We start from the raw sequence: 13,920 nt of genomic DNA, 5'->3' as shown, positions 1-13,920 counted from the left end.
TACTAGCCCCAGGAAGTGAGGGCTGCTTTCAATAGAGATGCAGAAGTGTTTTTCTTAAAAACTGAAACAGTAAAGATATAAAGATATAATTTGAGGACATTTTCTCATTTCTCCCTTTTCTAAAGGTACCAGAAAGCAGCTGAAGAGGCCAACATGGAAAAGAAGAAAAGTGTAAGTACTCACAAGTCCTGGGGTACGTGAAACTTCATGAGCAAAGCCTATGTGGCCAAGCCACCTGCAGCTCTGTGGGGCTTGTGTGCCATGTCAGCTGAGCTGGACATTTGTGCCAACTGGTCTGATTCATGAACCATTTGCCCAGGAGAACTTGGCTCAGGTGCAGGGAGTCTTTTTTTTTTTTTTTTAACTGAGGTTCTCCTTCTGGACCACTTTTTCTTTCTTGTGCTGAGTGAAGGATATGAAGCCAGTGCTTTGCCTGAGGTTCTCACTTCTGCAAAAGTGAGAACATAGGGTTTCCTAGGCTGCCCTACCTTTTTCCACATCAAACAACCAGAATTTCTATATCTATGCATTTAAATGGTAGAAGGTATGCAGCTGTTATTATCCTCTGATTCTTTGTTTAAAGTGATCTTCTTGACCCAATCTAGTAAACAGGATTCATCAAAGACAAACATCTACAAAATAAGCTCCCTGCCAGTACCCATTGTCTGCTCTCCATGCTTGCAAACTTCCAGCTGGGTTGGATAATATATTTCTTTGAAATCTTACTTAATCTCTTGTTTTGTTTTGCCTTGCTTTATGTTTTTTGAGATGGGGTCTTGGTATGTTGCCCAGGCTAAAGTTCATGGTATCTAGTGATCCTCCTGCCCCAGCCCCCCAAGTAGATGACTACTATGCCTGGCCCCTTGATTTAATCTCCTGAGGAATAAACCTCACATATTTGAGCAAGAATTCTTTAATTTAGCTGGGCCTTACAAAAATATCCTCATGGCAGTTTTTAATACCTAGTCTATTTAAATTAGTATACAACGTGCCCCTATCAGTATGTTCTAAGGAAGTTATAGTGACCAGCTCTTTGGCTTAATTTCCCTGTAATTTGAAAAGGAATCTCCTCTGGTACATTATATGAAAAAAGCTACCATTGTTTCACTAGTTGCTGGTTTCTTCTGTCATTCTCTTTCCTGCCTTTTCCCCTTCCTCCTTCTTTCACTCATTCATTTAACAAGTTTTCATAGAGCATCTACTATATTCCAAGCAGTTTTAGGTGCTAAGACTATGAACTTCATCTCCTCCCTCAAGGAGTTTGCATTCTACTGGGAGACACAGATGACAGAGGAGTTGTGTCAAGTAGTGACACAACAGTGACAGTGCTGTACAGCAGCAGAGATGGATAGAGTTTAGGTGTCACCCCTTGATAGGTGACATTTGGGCGGAGATCTGAGGACATGAGCCAGGGGGACGAAATATTTGAACAGAAGGAACAACATGTGCAAATGCCCAGAGGCAAAAGCAGTCTTGGTCTATTTGAGGACTAGGAAGAGAAAAGTTTACATGGGATCATCGGGAGGAACTGGACCTTAACTCTGAAGGAAAGGAGGCCTTTAGAGGGTTTGTGTGCACAAGACCGATGTGATCTGACTTCAAGTCTACAAAGAGAAAGAAACTGTAGAGGAGCAATGGCAAAAGCATGGAGACCAAATAAGAGATAATAGTGATGATTAAGGAAAGATTAAGATGGCTTGGACTGGATTAATAGTGGTGTGGGTGATAAGAAGTGTCAGGATTTATACTGAAGGTAGAAAGAGAAAACAAAAAATGGCAACAATGTTTTTGGCCCAAACACCATTAAATTTAAATTAAACTGGCATTAATTGAGATGGGGAAGACTGCAGTAAAAGCAGGTTTGGAGCAAGGAAGTTTAAGCTCAGTTTTAGAAATATTAAATGTGAACTCCTTTATTAATGCACCTAAGTGGAAATGCCAAGTATGAACTTGGATATACAAATCTGGCATTGGAAGAGTTCCTGGCCAGGGATAAACTGGATGTACCTAGTTGGGCATGTTGTTGTATGCCTGCAATTCCAGCTACTTCAGGGGGCTAAGGTGGAGGGTCACCAGTTTGAGGCCTTCCTGGTCAATTTTAGCAAGATCTTGTCTCAAATAAGATTTTAAAAGAGCTGGGGTTGTACTTCAGTGGTAGAGCACTTGAACTTGGCATGGGTTCAATCTCTAATACCATTAAAAAAAAAAAAAAAAGAGGAAGGGAGAGAGAAATGGTATCCAAGTATCAAATTAATGGTACTTAAGTGAGATACATTAAGACCCTGTCTCAAAAATAAAAAACTAAAAAGGACTGGGGATGTGACTCAGTGGTAAAGTGCCCCTGGGTTAAATCTCTGATACCCAAGACAAATAGGTAGATACATAAATAGATAGGCAGGCTAAGGGATGTATGTAGCTCAGTAGTTAAGCACCCCTAGGGTCAATCCCCATTATCACCAAAAAAAAAAAAAAAAAATTTACAGAGATAATTAGTAATCTTGGTTGGAGCTACTTCAGAGGTGTTTTGGTAGTAGAACTAAAGAACAAATGGAAATAAAGAAGTGGAAATAGCAACCAGAGCCTTCAAAACCACTGTGAAATAAAAGGTACAGCACAAGTCAGATTTATTATTTTTTTGGGGGGTAACTTTTTATTTTGCAATTTGGATTTAGAGTAATTGAGATGGAGCTCTCATATACCTTTATCTTGTTTCCCCTAATGTTAACATCTTACATACCTATGGTACCTTTCTCAAAACCAAATAATAATGATAACATTGGTATAATGCTATTATCTAAACTACAGACTTTATTCAACTTTTATCAGTTTTTCACTCATGACAGAGGATTCTTTTTCCTTCTGAAGAACAAAGGGAAATGTTCACATAAATTTATAAAGTGATCGACCAGGTTAAAGAATACCTACATTTTGGGGCTGGGGAGATAGCTCAGTCGGTAGAGTGCTTGCCTTGTAAGCACAAGGCCCTGGGTTCAAACCCCAGCACCCAAAAAAAAAAAAAAAAAAAAAAAGAATATCTACATTTTACCATGAAAAGTAAGTTAGAGAAACATTCAAAAGCAAATGGATGGGCTGGGGATATAGCTCGGTTCATAGAGTGTTTGCCTGTCAAGCACAAGGCCCTGGGTTCAATCCTCAGCACCACAAAAAGAAAAAAAAAAAAAAAAAAAAAAAAGCAAATGGATAAATTTTCTCTTTTAGCAAATAGTGGAATTGGGCTACATGATATCCTGGATTATCAGAAAGGTACTCCTTTCCCCTTCCTCTTCTATTTAATCCCAAAACATAGAAGCATAGACCAGTAATACCACCATTAGTTAAATCTTCAGGTCTATTTCAAGCATGGAATGTGCCACATTTTGAAAATCTGTGTCACATGATCACTGAACTCCATAATATTATCTACCACTTTTCTGAGAAACTCTCAGCATAGGAGTTTATTCCCTTCTTGGAGGTTGTACATCCAGGTAGTCCATGTTTCCAACCCCACTGCTATATCCTACCAAATGTCTTCCTGCTTTTAAAATGAAGGTGTGCCTGCCAAGATTCCAATATGATAGCTCCTTTAACCCAGCCTCTTAATTTTACAGGTGGAATAATTGAAACCCAAAGAAAGGAAGGGGCTTATCCAAGGTCATACATCTCAGAATGACAGAGCTTTGACTCGTCCCAGTTCCAAGCCAGATGCTCCTGCAGGAAGGGAATTGTATCACATCTGCTGGGTGTGATATGGATTTAGACAGCCAATTATGATCTGGAGTCAGCATCAAGATTCTTAGGCTTGCTGGGTGCTGGAGAAAAGAGGCTGTGCTAGTGTTGAGACCAATGTGGTATTTGAGAACTTCTAACCTTCTTGACTTCCCAGCACCTTTTCTAGGAAAATACTTAGGAAAATGATACAAATGACGTCAGCTAGAATTTCACCTTCTCGTTGTTTTCTCGTGGTGTTGGTGATACAACACAGAGCCTCATGCATGCTAAACAAGCATTCTACCACTGAGCTACACCCCAGCCCAGAATTTTCACCTTATTTTGTGCCCCTTGCCCCTACCTTGTAGAGCAAGTAGAAAGAATGATAAGAGGCTATAACCCAAGTTCAGGACTTGGGAGTTGACTGGGTAATGTGGTTGATCATGGTTGATCACCATTGTGAGGTGTGGCTAGAGGGGTGGGAAGGGCCACTCATTTAAAAATTGTCACTACTTACTGGATGCCCACTTTTATCAAATGCTATATGACATATGTTAACACAGGTTCATTTGTTCTCCATAGTATCCTTGTATTGTAATTTCCAAAAACTAAGAAACTTATCCAAGGTCACCTGGCTGACTGGAGGTATATTACACAAATAATACATGTTCACTGTAGATAATACAAAGAAAAAGAAGAAAATATAAATAATAATCTGTAGTCCATTAGTCAATGATAACTCAGGCCTCTCAGTCTAGTGTTCTTTTCATTGTGTTGCTTTTAACTTTTGCTTTTGTTATATAACTTCTTCTCCATCTTTGCTTGCCTCAGGTCCTGAGGACATGGACAACTGCCATGACCTGGGCAGCAGTCCCAGGAGTGATTTAAGGGTTTGGGGCTTTAATGCTGTCAGACCACATTACCCAGCCCTTCCCCTTTGTGTCCACACCACATACCCTCACCCCCGCCTCAACACTCTTGAACTTGTATCCATAGCAGCAGCTTTTAATAAAAGTTCATATTTAGGGGGCTGGGTTGTGACTCAGTGGCAGAGTGCTTGCTTATCATGTGTGATGCTCTGGTTTGATTCTTAGCACCACATATAAATAAATGAGTAAAATAAAGGTCTATCAACATCTAATTTTTTTTTTTTTAAAGAGCATATTTATTCCTTCTGAAATGCTCCCTAAGGGGTTGTCCTCCACCCAGTTCTTGTTTGGGACACTGCTGGTACTCTTCCACCCAAATCCCTCTCTTCCTGCTTAACACAAGTAAAATAGAAATGATAGTTTTCGTACTGCTTAAAGTAACATTAAAATTTTTAATATTCTGTGAAAACTATTTTTGGTGATATGAAGGTAATGTATCATTTTGTTTTTGCATTCAGTGTTTTTATTATTATTATTATTATTATTCCAGGGATTGAACCCAGGGGCACTTTACCATCAAGCCACATCCCCATCCCTTTTTATTTTGTATTTTGAGACAGGGTGTGGCTAAATTGGCATTCACTGTTTATTATATCATGAATACGTGTTTATGATAAAAAGAAAATACAAGTGCCATAATTCATTGTCCAAAGATAAACTGTTAATATCCTGATGTTGTTTCTTCCAGACTACTTTTCTATGCTCATATTTATAAATATATGTACATATTATAAAATATGATCCTGCTGACTTACTTTTTTTTATTCAAAAGTATCTTATGAGACAGGCATGGTGACTTTTGCCTGTAATTCCAGTGACTGGAAAGGCTGAGGCAGTAGGATTACAAGTTTAAGGCCAGCCTTGACAACCTAGTGAGAACCTGTTTCAAAATAAAAAATAAAAAGAACCAGGGATGTAGCTCAGTGGTTAAGCACTTCTGGGTTCAATCCCCAGTACCCGCCTCCAAAAACTATCTTGTGGGTATTAATAAATATACTTTGATCCCATGATATGTATCCAAAAAAAGTAGTGTCTACTTACCGTGGCAAAATGCTGCTGCCAGCCTTGTGTTAAACCACTGAGCCATGTCCCCAGCCTTTTTTATGTTTTATTTTGAGACAGGGTCTCACTAAGTTGCTTAGGGCCTCACTAACTTGCTGAACCTGGCTTTGAGTTTTCCATTCTCCTGCCTCAGCCTCCCAAACTGCTGGGATTGCCTACTCCCAGCCTGCACTACCACTCCCAGCTGCTCCTCTGCCTCCCAGGACTCCTTTGTGAGCGTGGTAGGCATAGGTGACTCATCTCTGATAGGGGGTCATAGAACCAAAAAATGCTACTGACTGTGAAGCACCCACTTCTGGAGCTGGATCGCCCCCCAACACCATTATTTGTTTATTAGATGGGGTTATTGCTATGTTGTCCAGGTTGGTATCGAACTCCTAGGCTCAAACCATTCTCCTGCCTCAGCCTCCTGAGTGCTGGGATTACAGGTTTACATTGAGATTCCACACTCAGCAGGAGCCATTTAAAAATTCTCAACAAAACCCTTTCATGTGGAGCCTGGGGATATAGCTCAGTTGGTAGAGTGCTTTCCTAGCATGCATAAGGCCCTAGGTTCAAACCCAGCACCACCAAAACAAAACAAAAACACTTCTCATGCTTCTTTTGTCTCTGATCCATCCATACTTCTTCCAGTAAATCATTCTGTAAGCTACAATTTAAATACTAGGATCAAGTAATTGTTCTATAACTTTATTTTTTCAAGCCTGATGCTACTTGATGGAGTAGCTCTCAGTGTATTCAGAAGAGTAATAGGGTGAGAGACTTAATTCCCAATATAGCTGCTAATCCCGTTTAATTCCCTGAAGTCTTTCAGTCCTACGTTGTTTGTCCTTTCTTTCTTCATTGAAAGCCTGGGGAGTCACAGACTACAGGAATGGAGAGTAAGAAGGTACTAGAGGTCACAGTTTGTTGGGAAGGTGGTGTTCAGTTTATTTAGGAGAATTTTCAAAGTATGGGATATTTAATTTTATTTTAACAAGCACATTTCCTCTATTATTCTACAATAGTAGACTATTTACTATTGTAAATAGTTGTTTTCAGTCTGTTTTATATGTATAAATTCCATTTTCGGCCTAGGTAAAGGTAATTCTCTTAGATCTGTAAATGCATGTTCCTTGATTATGAGACAGAATGGTAGTTGTATTTTCTTATGAAGTCTACATGTTTTGTTATCCAAGAATCTGTAAAATAGTGAATTCTCTAATAACTAAGAATTTAGACATGGATAAACATGTAGAGAGCAGGAAGAGAGGATTATATTCTTATATAAAAATAAAATTTGAGGGCTGGCATAACTCAGAGTACTTGCCTAGTATGTGCAAGGCCGTGGGTTCAATCCCCAGGACCATACACACACACACACTGTTTCTATGCATGTAAATTATGTCAGGTGTAACTAAATATCATTTATGCAAATACTTATAAAAATCTGGTGACATCTTTAGTATTCTATAAATAGTTTTAGTCCTCAATGCTGCCATCCATTATTACTGGTGTTATATAGTTTTATCTATACTGTGTTTTTCTTATTTAAAAAAAAAAAAACAGAATTCATCACATGATTTCGTGGCATAATTTCTTGAACTATTATAAATGCATAGTTACAGTATTTAAAGTACCTAGTATTTTTCTTTTTCTTTCTTGCTTTCCCCATGAATCTTGATAAAAACCTCTTGTCCCCTATGGAACTATCATTAGGTCTGGGCTGTCTTTTCTTCTCATTTTGTCCTTATAAGGCTATCCTGTTTTATCACTTCCTGCTTCAGCTCCCGACTTTTTCTCTTTCCTTCTCCCTGCCCTGGGGTGGATGCTTGCTCCATGTGGCAGGGCTGTAACTGTTCACAGCTGTCTGAAAGGGCTGTGGACTAGGAGCAGCTTAGAGTTTTAACTTTCATTTTATGAAGAACAGAATTTGTATGTTTCAGCAGGCAAGTTATAACTGGCACTTACTTCTTGCTTTTCTAGAACTCTGAAAATCTCCCCCAGCACTTTAGAAAGGGTACACTGACTGTGTTAAAGAAGAAGTGGGAGAATCCAGTACTGGGAGCAGAATCGCACACAGACCCTCTACGAAACAGCAGCATTGAGGTTAGACACAGAGTCAATCACCCTCCTGCTGAAGTGACAAGCAACTCTACTTCTGGAGTTGACCACGACGAACAATCCCAGTCCAGACGGAGATTTGGATCACGTCCTGAAGCCCTTACTCAGCGCCGGTATCCCTGCTCCGAGGACAGTGAGGATCTTAAAGACCACACAACAGAAAGCAAAAAAATGGAAAATTGTCTGGGAGAGTCCAGGCATGAAATAGAGAGATCTGAAGTCAGTGAAAACATAGAAGCTTCAGGCAAAATAGAAAAATACAATATTCCACTGAACAGGCTTAAGATGATGTTTGAGAAAGGTGAATCAACTCAAACCAAGGTAAGAAGTGGGCAGATTTAAAACTTGAGAAAGTCAATTCTGTTAGTAACAACGCTGTTTAACTAATCTGAACAGTTGGAGTAGAGTTGAATTCGTGGTCAATATGTTTTTTTGATTGAAGGTAAATGAGTTCATAGAAAGTCTCAAATTATTTACATTGATGCTAAGATTTGTGAGTCTCTGACCCTATTTCATATTAAATCAAGCTCACACTGGGATTTAAGTTGATATCTAGAAATGAAGAAAGTTAGATACTGATTGGATTATGTGTTTTTGTACACTTGCCCTTTTAATTTGTCTTCCTGTGTGCCTTTTGTCATTTGTAGCCTTGGGGGTGGAATTATTGCTGAAACGCTGTCTGCTTAGACACAGCTGCAGACTGAGTGTTAAGGCCAGAGTTTAAAATTAAGACTAAGGCTTAGTTGTCTCTTTGCTAACTGAATCCCTTCTCTTCTTCTCAACTTCCTCATCTGTGCCTTCCAACAAGTGTTTTCTATCAGCTAAAATCCTCTCCCAGGAAAAAATCAATGAAGATAGCCAGGCTAGCTGTAGCTTTCAGAGTTTTGACTTGCAAATGCATGGGGTTGCATTTTCCTACAACTGCTAATGAAATTTGATCCTTCTTGTGGATTGCAGACTGAGTCCCCAGAGGGAATTACTTAACTAGAAAATGAGTTGCATATGCTGGTGACTTATAACACAATCCAGGGGCTGAAGAGCTGGTAAATTTTTCCAGTTTTCTCATACTTTCCTACATATCTGGCTTTGTGCACAGGATTGGTTTGTTACAACAGTCATTATAATGGGATAAACAGAGTTGAAGGGTAGCGAAGCCATCATTTACTTTATATTCCATTTAGATGGGAAAGCTGATTTGTTTGTTTTTCAGGCAAAATATTTGGCCCAAATTCCTGTATTTGTGAAGCAATAGTATGAAGCATTCTTTCAGAGATACCAGAAAAATTAGAAAACTCGTCTTATCCTTATTTAGTTTGGTGTAACATTGTCAGTTCCTTCCCATAACTTGATGTCTCTGATGCCTTCCTGCCCAGGAAAGTTCTTGATTGTTTGGGGATCATGTTTGAAGTCCAAACCTACAGGTTTGTACAGCTTGAACACTTTTCTGTGCATGAGCTTTAGTTCTGCTGTAACATCGAAACCACTTGGCAAGAGATGTAACCGCGAAGTAGTTTTATGACTTTTCTTAAACTCTTTTCTCTCATTTTTTAGCCCCCTAGGCTTGCCAACTCCCTCTTTCCCCTTTATGGTCTTAATAATTTTTTTTAATTATTTAAATGGGAGGGAGAATTTTAAATGGAAGGAAAAAATGTCAGAAATCTTAGAGAGGAAGGGTCTTTGTTGTGAATCAAAGCACCATTGTACGTCTCCTCTTCACAGACCCTGCTAGGGCTAGAACAGCTGATGTCATGCCAGTACACACAATGTAGATTCAGTGCAAAAGAGTCTGTGCATGTCAAAACTGGCCCCAGGTAGGAAATGACTGGGACTGCAGCAAACAAAAATGCTGATTATGTGTAAGGATCTGATGAGAGACTTTTCCCATAAATGTCTAGTAGAAGATGGGTCAGGACAAGCTTATTTCTTTATGTCTATTCAGAATGGAGAAGCCCCACTCCACTCCATATGAAGAAAGATTCTACTAGATCACTGATGGCACTGGGCAACCTGATAGCTAAACTTACAGGAAGATGGAAGGGTTCTGAGATTTATCTGGCTTTTTAAGTTTGAGGTATTTGTATTTCTTTTTCTTCCTTCTCCTTCTCCTCCTCCTTCCCTTCCTCCTCCTCTTCCCCCTCTTCTTCTCTTCTCTTCCTCCCCTTCCTCCTCCTCCTCCTTCTCCTTCTTCTCCTCCTTTTTTTTTTTAATTTTCTGATTAAATAGTATTTTCTCTCTTAATGGACTGCTTAGAGAGTAGAAAGCATTGCTATCCTTGGTCTTTTGTTTTTTTATTTGTTTTTTTGTTTTTTGGAGGTACCAGGGATTGAACTCAGGAGCCCTCAAGCCCTCAACCACTGAGCCACATCCCCAGCCCTATTTTGTATTTTATTTAGAGACAGGATCTCACTGAGTTGCTTAATGCCTCCCCATTGCTGAGTCTGGCTCTGAACTCTTGATCCTCCTTTCTCAGCCTCCCAAGCTGCTGGGATCACAGGCATGTACTGCGCCAGGATGCTATCCTTGGTTTTATAACTGTTTCTAAACAAGCATCATTATCCATATTGGAAACAGTCTAGACTACTTTAAAAAGTTTTGTCCAGTATAGCAGCCAAACCATTAAGAAGTTTTGTCTACTTTAGGTTGAGGAATAACTCATCAAAGGCTAAAGATATTGCTGACTGGTAGAGGGCTTGCCTAGCATGTGTGAGGTCCAGGGTTCAATCCCCAGTATTGTAAACAACAATAACAACAAAAAAAAAAAAAAAAGAAAAAAAAGGAATAATTAATCAGTTTGAAACTAGATATGGTTATTGTTAATATAATTTCAGCTTTAACATGGATATGGCTTTAATCAGGAAGCTGCATATTTGAATCTTTGGGAGGAAATCCTGAGAAGTATGGTAGCAATCATTATAGAGAAGCAATACTATACAAGTAAGATTGTATATTTCAAAGCTCACAAATTAGTACTTCAGCATGTCAAATCAATATATTGGATACAAATTATGTGCATCTTTGATTCCATAATTGAATTTTAGAGAATGAAACTGCATCTCAACTTGCTAAGCAGCGTCAGAAAATACATAGGACATGGAAATACATGTTTTAATATCTCATCCTCCTTAATCTTTTTGTCATATTTATTTATAAGAGGTGAAGTTAACTGGCCTGATTACCACTTTTTTTTTGATTCCAGAGATTGAACCCAGAGGTTCTTAAACACTGAGTCACATCCCTAGCCCTTTTTGTTTGTCATTTTGAGTCAAGGTCTTGCTAAATTGCTGAGGCTGGCCTCAAACTTGCAATCTTTCTGCCTTAGCCTCCCGAGTCACTGGGATTATAGGCATGCACCAACACACCTGACTTCAATTTCCACTTTTTACCTCTTTTGCTCCCTTGTATCTGAGATGGCTTCTGTTCTTATCCATTTCTCTTCCCTTCTTGTCTGTTTCCACAATTTCAAGAGGTGAATTCCAAATCCAGATTCTAATCCTGAACTCTTAACCCAGGCTTTAGTCCTGCCAGATTGTCTGCCAGATCAGACATCTCTTTGTGAATACCTCTTAAGTCCTCTGATTCAATAAGGCTAAAAAAGAATTTATTGTCTTTCTAGCAAAAACCTGCTCTGCCCCTAGTGTCCCTTAAAGCCTCACCATTCACCCAGTTTCCTGATTTATAAAATCATAGAACCAGTTCTTCCTTGTGTTCTCTAGCCCATGGTCAATTACTTTCTAAGTCCTCTTAAGTCTCATCCTCTGGAACATTCTACTGGTCCCCATGTCTAGATCCATGGTTAAATTATAACATCTTGCCTAAATATTTCTGCAATCTCATTTGGCATCTCATTTCTTCTTATTCATTCTTCTCACTCTTGCTATTTGTTTCTCTAAACATAGTTTAAAATGTGTTACTGCCTTGATCAGAAATTGTTGACGCCTCAGAATTAATTTCTATCTAATATTCTGGTCTTTCACAGTATGAGCTCAGTCTACCTTTCTAGTCTTATAGACAGTCTTGTACTTGAACCATGGACTATTTCTCATTCTCTAAATCTCATACCCATTACCCAATTGCTACCCTTTGAATCTTATTCCTAAAGGCCTATCAAGCCTGTGAGGCCTATTTCAGATCCTCCAAGATGAAATTAACTTCTCTCTTGTACAAAATTTTCTTTTCCCTTTTCTTTGAAACTTATGTCAAATTTTCTTTTATTTTGTTAAAATATTTTAGTTGTAGATGGACATAATAATTTTATTTTATTATGTGGTGCTGAGACTCTAACCCAGTGCCTCACATGTGCCAGGCAAGTGTTGTACCTCTGGGCCACAACCACAGCCCATGTCATATTTTCTTTAATAGTCATGTTTGAATTTTTACACTTCCTAGTCTTTAATTTCTTTCAAAGTGAGGATATTTTTATTCTTCAGTGGTTAGCACAGTGACTTATTTAATAAGAGAAAGAAAAGAAACTTACAACTCAAATAGCTCATAAATAATGAGAATTGGCTTAAGGCTATTCATCACATGTTCTCTACCTTTGGTGAAAAGATAGGTTATTCATAACATGTTTTAGTTGAATGCAATGGTTCTAATTCCTATGGGTGAACGAAATGGATTAATATAACGTATAATCATTAATAGGAAAAAGAAATGACACCAGAACATATACTGAAAATGGTTTAGTGTTCCAAATTTCCTGTAGGTGTTGATTTGGGTTTTAGATAGCTGTAATTATTCTTGGCATCCTTTTATGAAAAAGTTGACTCAGCAGCTTATTATAATTAATGTTCATTTATTGTCAAATTGACATTCGAATATATAATTTGGAGACCAGGATGTGGTTAGTCAAAAATTAAGTACTTCAGCCAGGCACTGTGGCACGATGGCCTCATTGCTCACGCCTGTAATCCCAGTGACTCAAAAGGCTGAGGCAGGAGGGTTGCAAGTTCAAGGCCAGCCTCAGTGACTGCCAGTTCTCAGGAAGAACCTGTCCCAAAGTAAAAAGTAAAATGACTGAGGATGATGATGTAGCTCAGTGGTAAAATACCCCTGAGTTCAATCCCTATTCCCCCGTCTCCCTCACAATTAAGTACCCCTTCTTCCAGGAATGATCCAGGAATGATCAGACAGTGAAGAGAGCATGTTAAAGGCTCCTTAAGCCTCTGCTCTTTCTATTTGGCTCCTTACATTTGGTCCACACAAATTCTATGTAGGAGACTAGAGACCAAGTATTTGAATGGTGTATTTCTACCTTTATAACCTATTTAAATTATTAAATTTTCCCCTTGGACCAAGATTAAACCAATTAAGCGTAATGTAAGAACATAAAATTGGAATATGAATAGCTCTAATACTTTTCTGTTGAGAGTGGTGCTGGGGATCAAAACCAGGGCCTTGTGGACTGGGGATATGGCTCAGTTGGAAGGCCCTGGGTTCAATCCCCAGCACCACAAAAAAACAAAACAAAACAAAACAGGGCCTTGCACCTGCTAGGCCAGCACTGTAACACTAAGCTACACCCCCAGCCCTGCCCCTTGATTCTTTTCCACCGATGACTACTGCTTCGTTCGTGCAGTGTTTCCATCCTCTGAGAGAGAATTTAGATAAAGAAAGGAAGACAGGAAAGAAGAGAGAATGCCTCTTCTCCAAAAGTCCTAAAACATATTCTCAGTCTTCACAGTTTCACAGGAGTTAGTAAGAGAAGCTTATCCATAAGTGAGTAATAGAATTAAAACATTTTATATTTCTCCTTTTTTTCTTTTTCCAATATTCATGGCATATTTTAATGCTTCCAGATAGTCATATTTTCATTGGTTTTAACTTTTTTAATATTACCAAAGTAAAAGAGTGCATTCAGTGAAGTATATAAAATAAAGATGGGAGTTTCCCTTGCTTTCTCTCCCTTTTCACTTGTTCGCTGCTTCTCTCCCGTTAAGAGTCCCTAGCCTCTCTGTGTCCCTCAGAATTTCTATTTTTCTTATCTCCAAGATCATATGTATGTGTCCCATCAAAATGCCAACAAAAGCTTCACTTGTTGCATGAGATTGAAACCATCCCTGAGGGCCTTGGGCATGCAGCTCAGTGGCAGAGCTCTGCATGTGTGCAATACCGGGTTCAA

General features: G+C 38.9%; 1 protein-coding gene across 2 annotated transcripts in view; it reads left to right on the top strand.

Moving 5' to 3' along the window:
* The window catches only part of Lima1 (LIM domain and actin binding 1), an 89,867-nt gene that overhangs the window by 42,127 nt on the left and 33,820 nt on the right, over window positions 1–13,920 (top strand). For both annotated transcript variants that reach the window (XM_047549268.1, XM_047549267.1), the window contains exons 3-4: window positions 126–171; window positions 7,665–8,123. In XM_047549268.1, coding sequence (XP_047405224.1) covers window positions 126–171; window positions 7,665–8,123 — 505 coding nt within the window. The remainder of the gene's footprint in view (window positions 1–125; window positions 172–7,664; window positions 8,124–13,920) is intronic.

Source organism: Sciurus carolinensis, chromosome 4 (genome assembly GCF_902686445.1).
Source record: "Sciurus carolinensis chromosome 4, mSciCar1.2, whole genome shotgun sequence".
Classification (NCBI taxonomy): domain Eukaryota; kingdom Metazoa; phylum Chordata; class Mammalia; order Rodentia; family Sciuridae; genus Sciurus; species Sciurus carolinensis.
The sequence above is the reverse complement of the archived record's forward strand: the minus strand, read 5'-3'. Positions and strand labels throughout refer to the sequence as shown.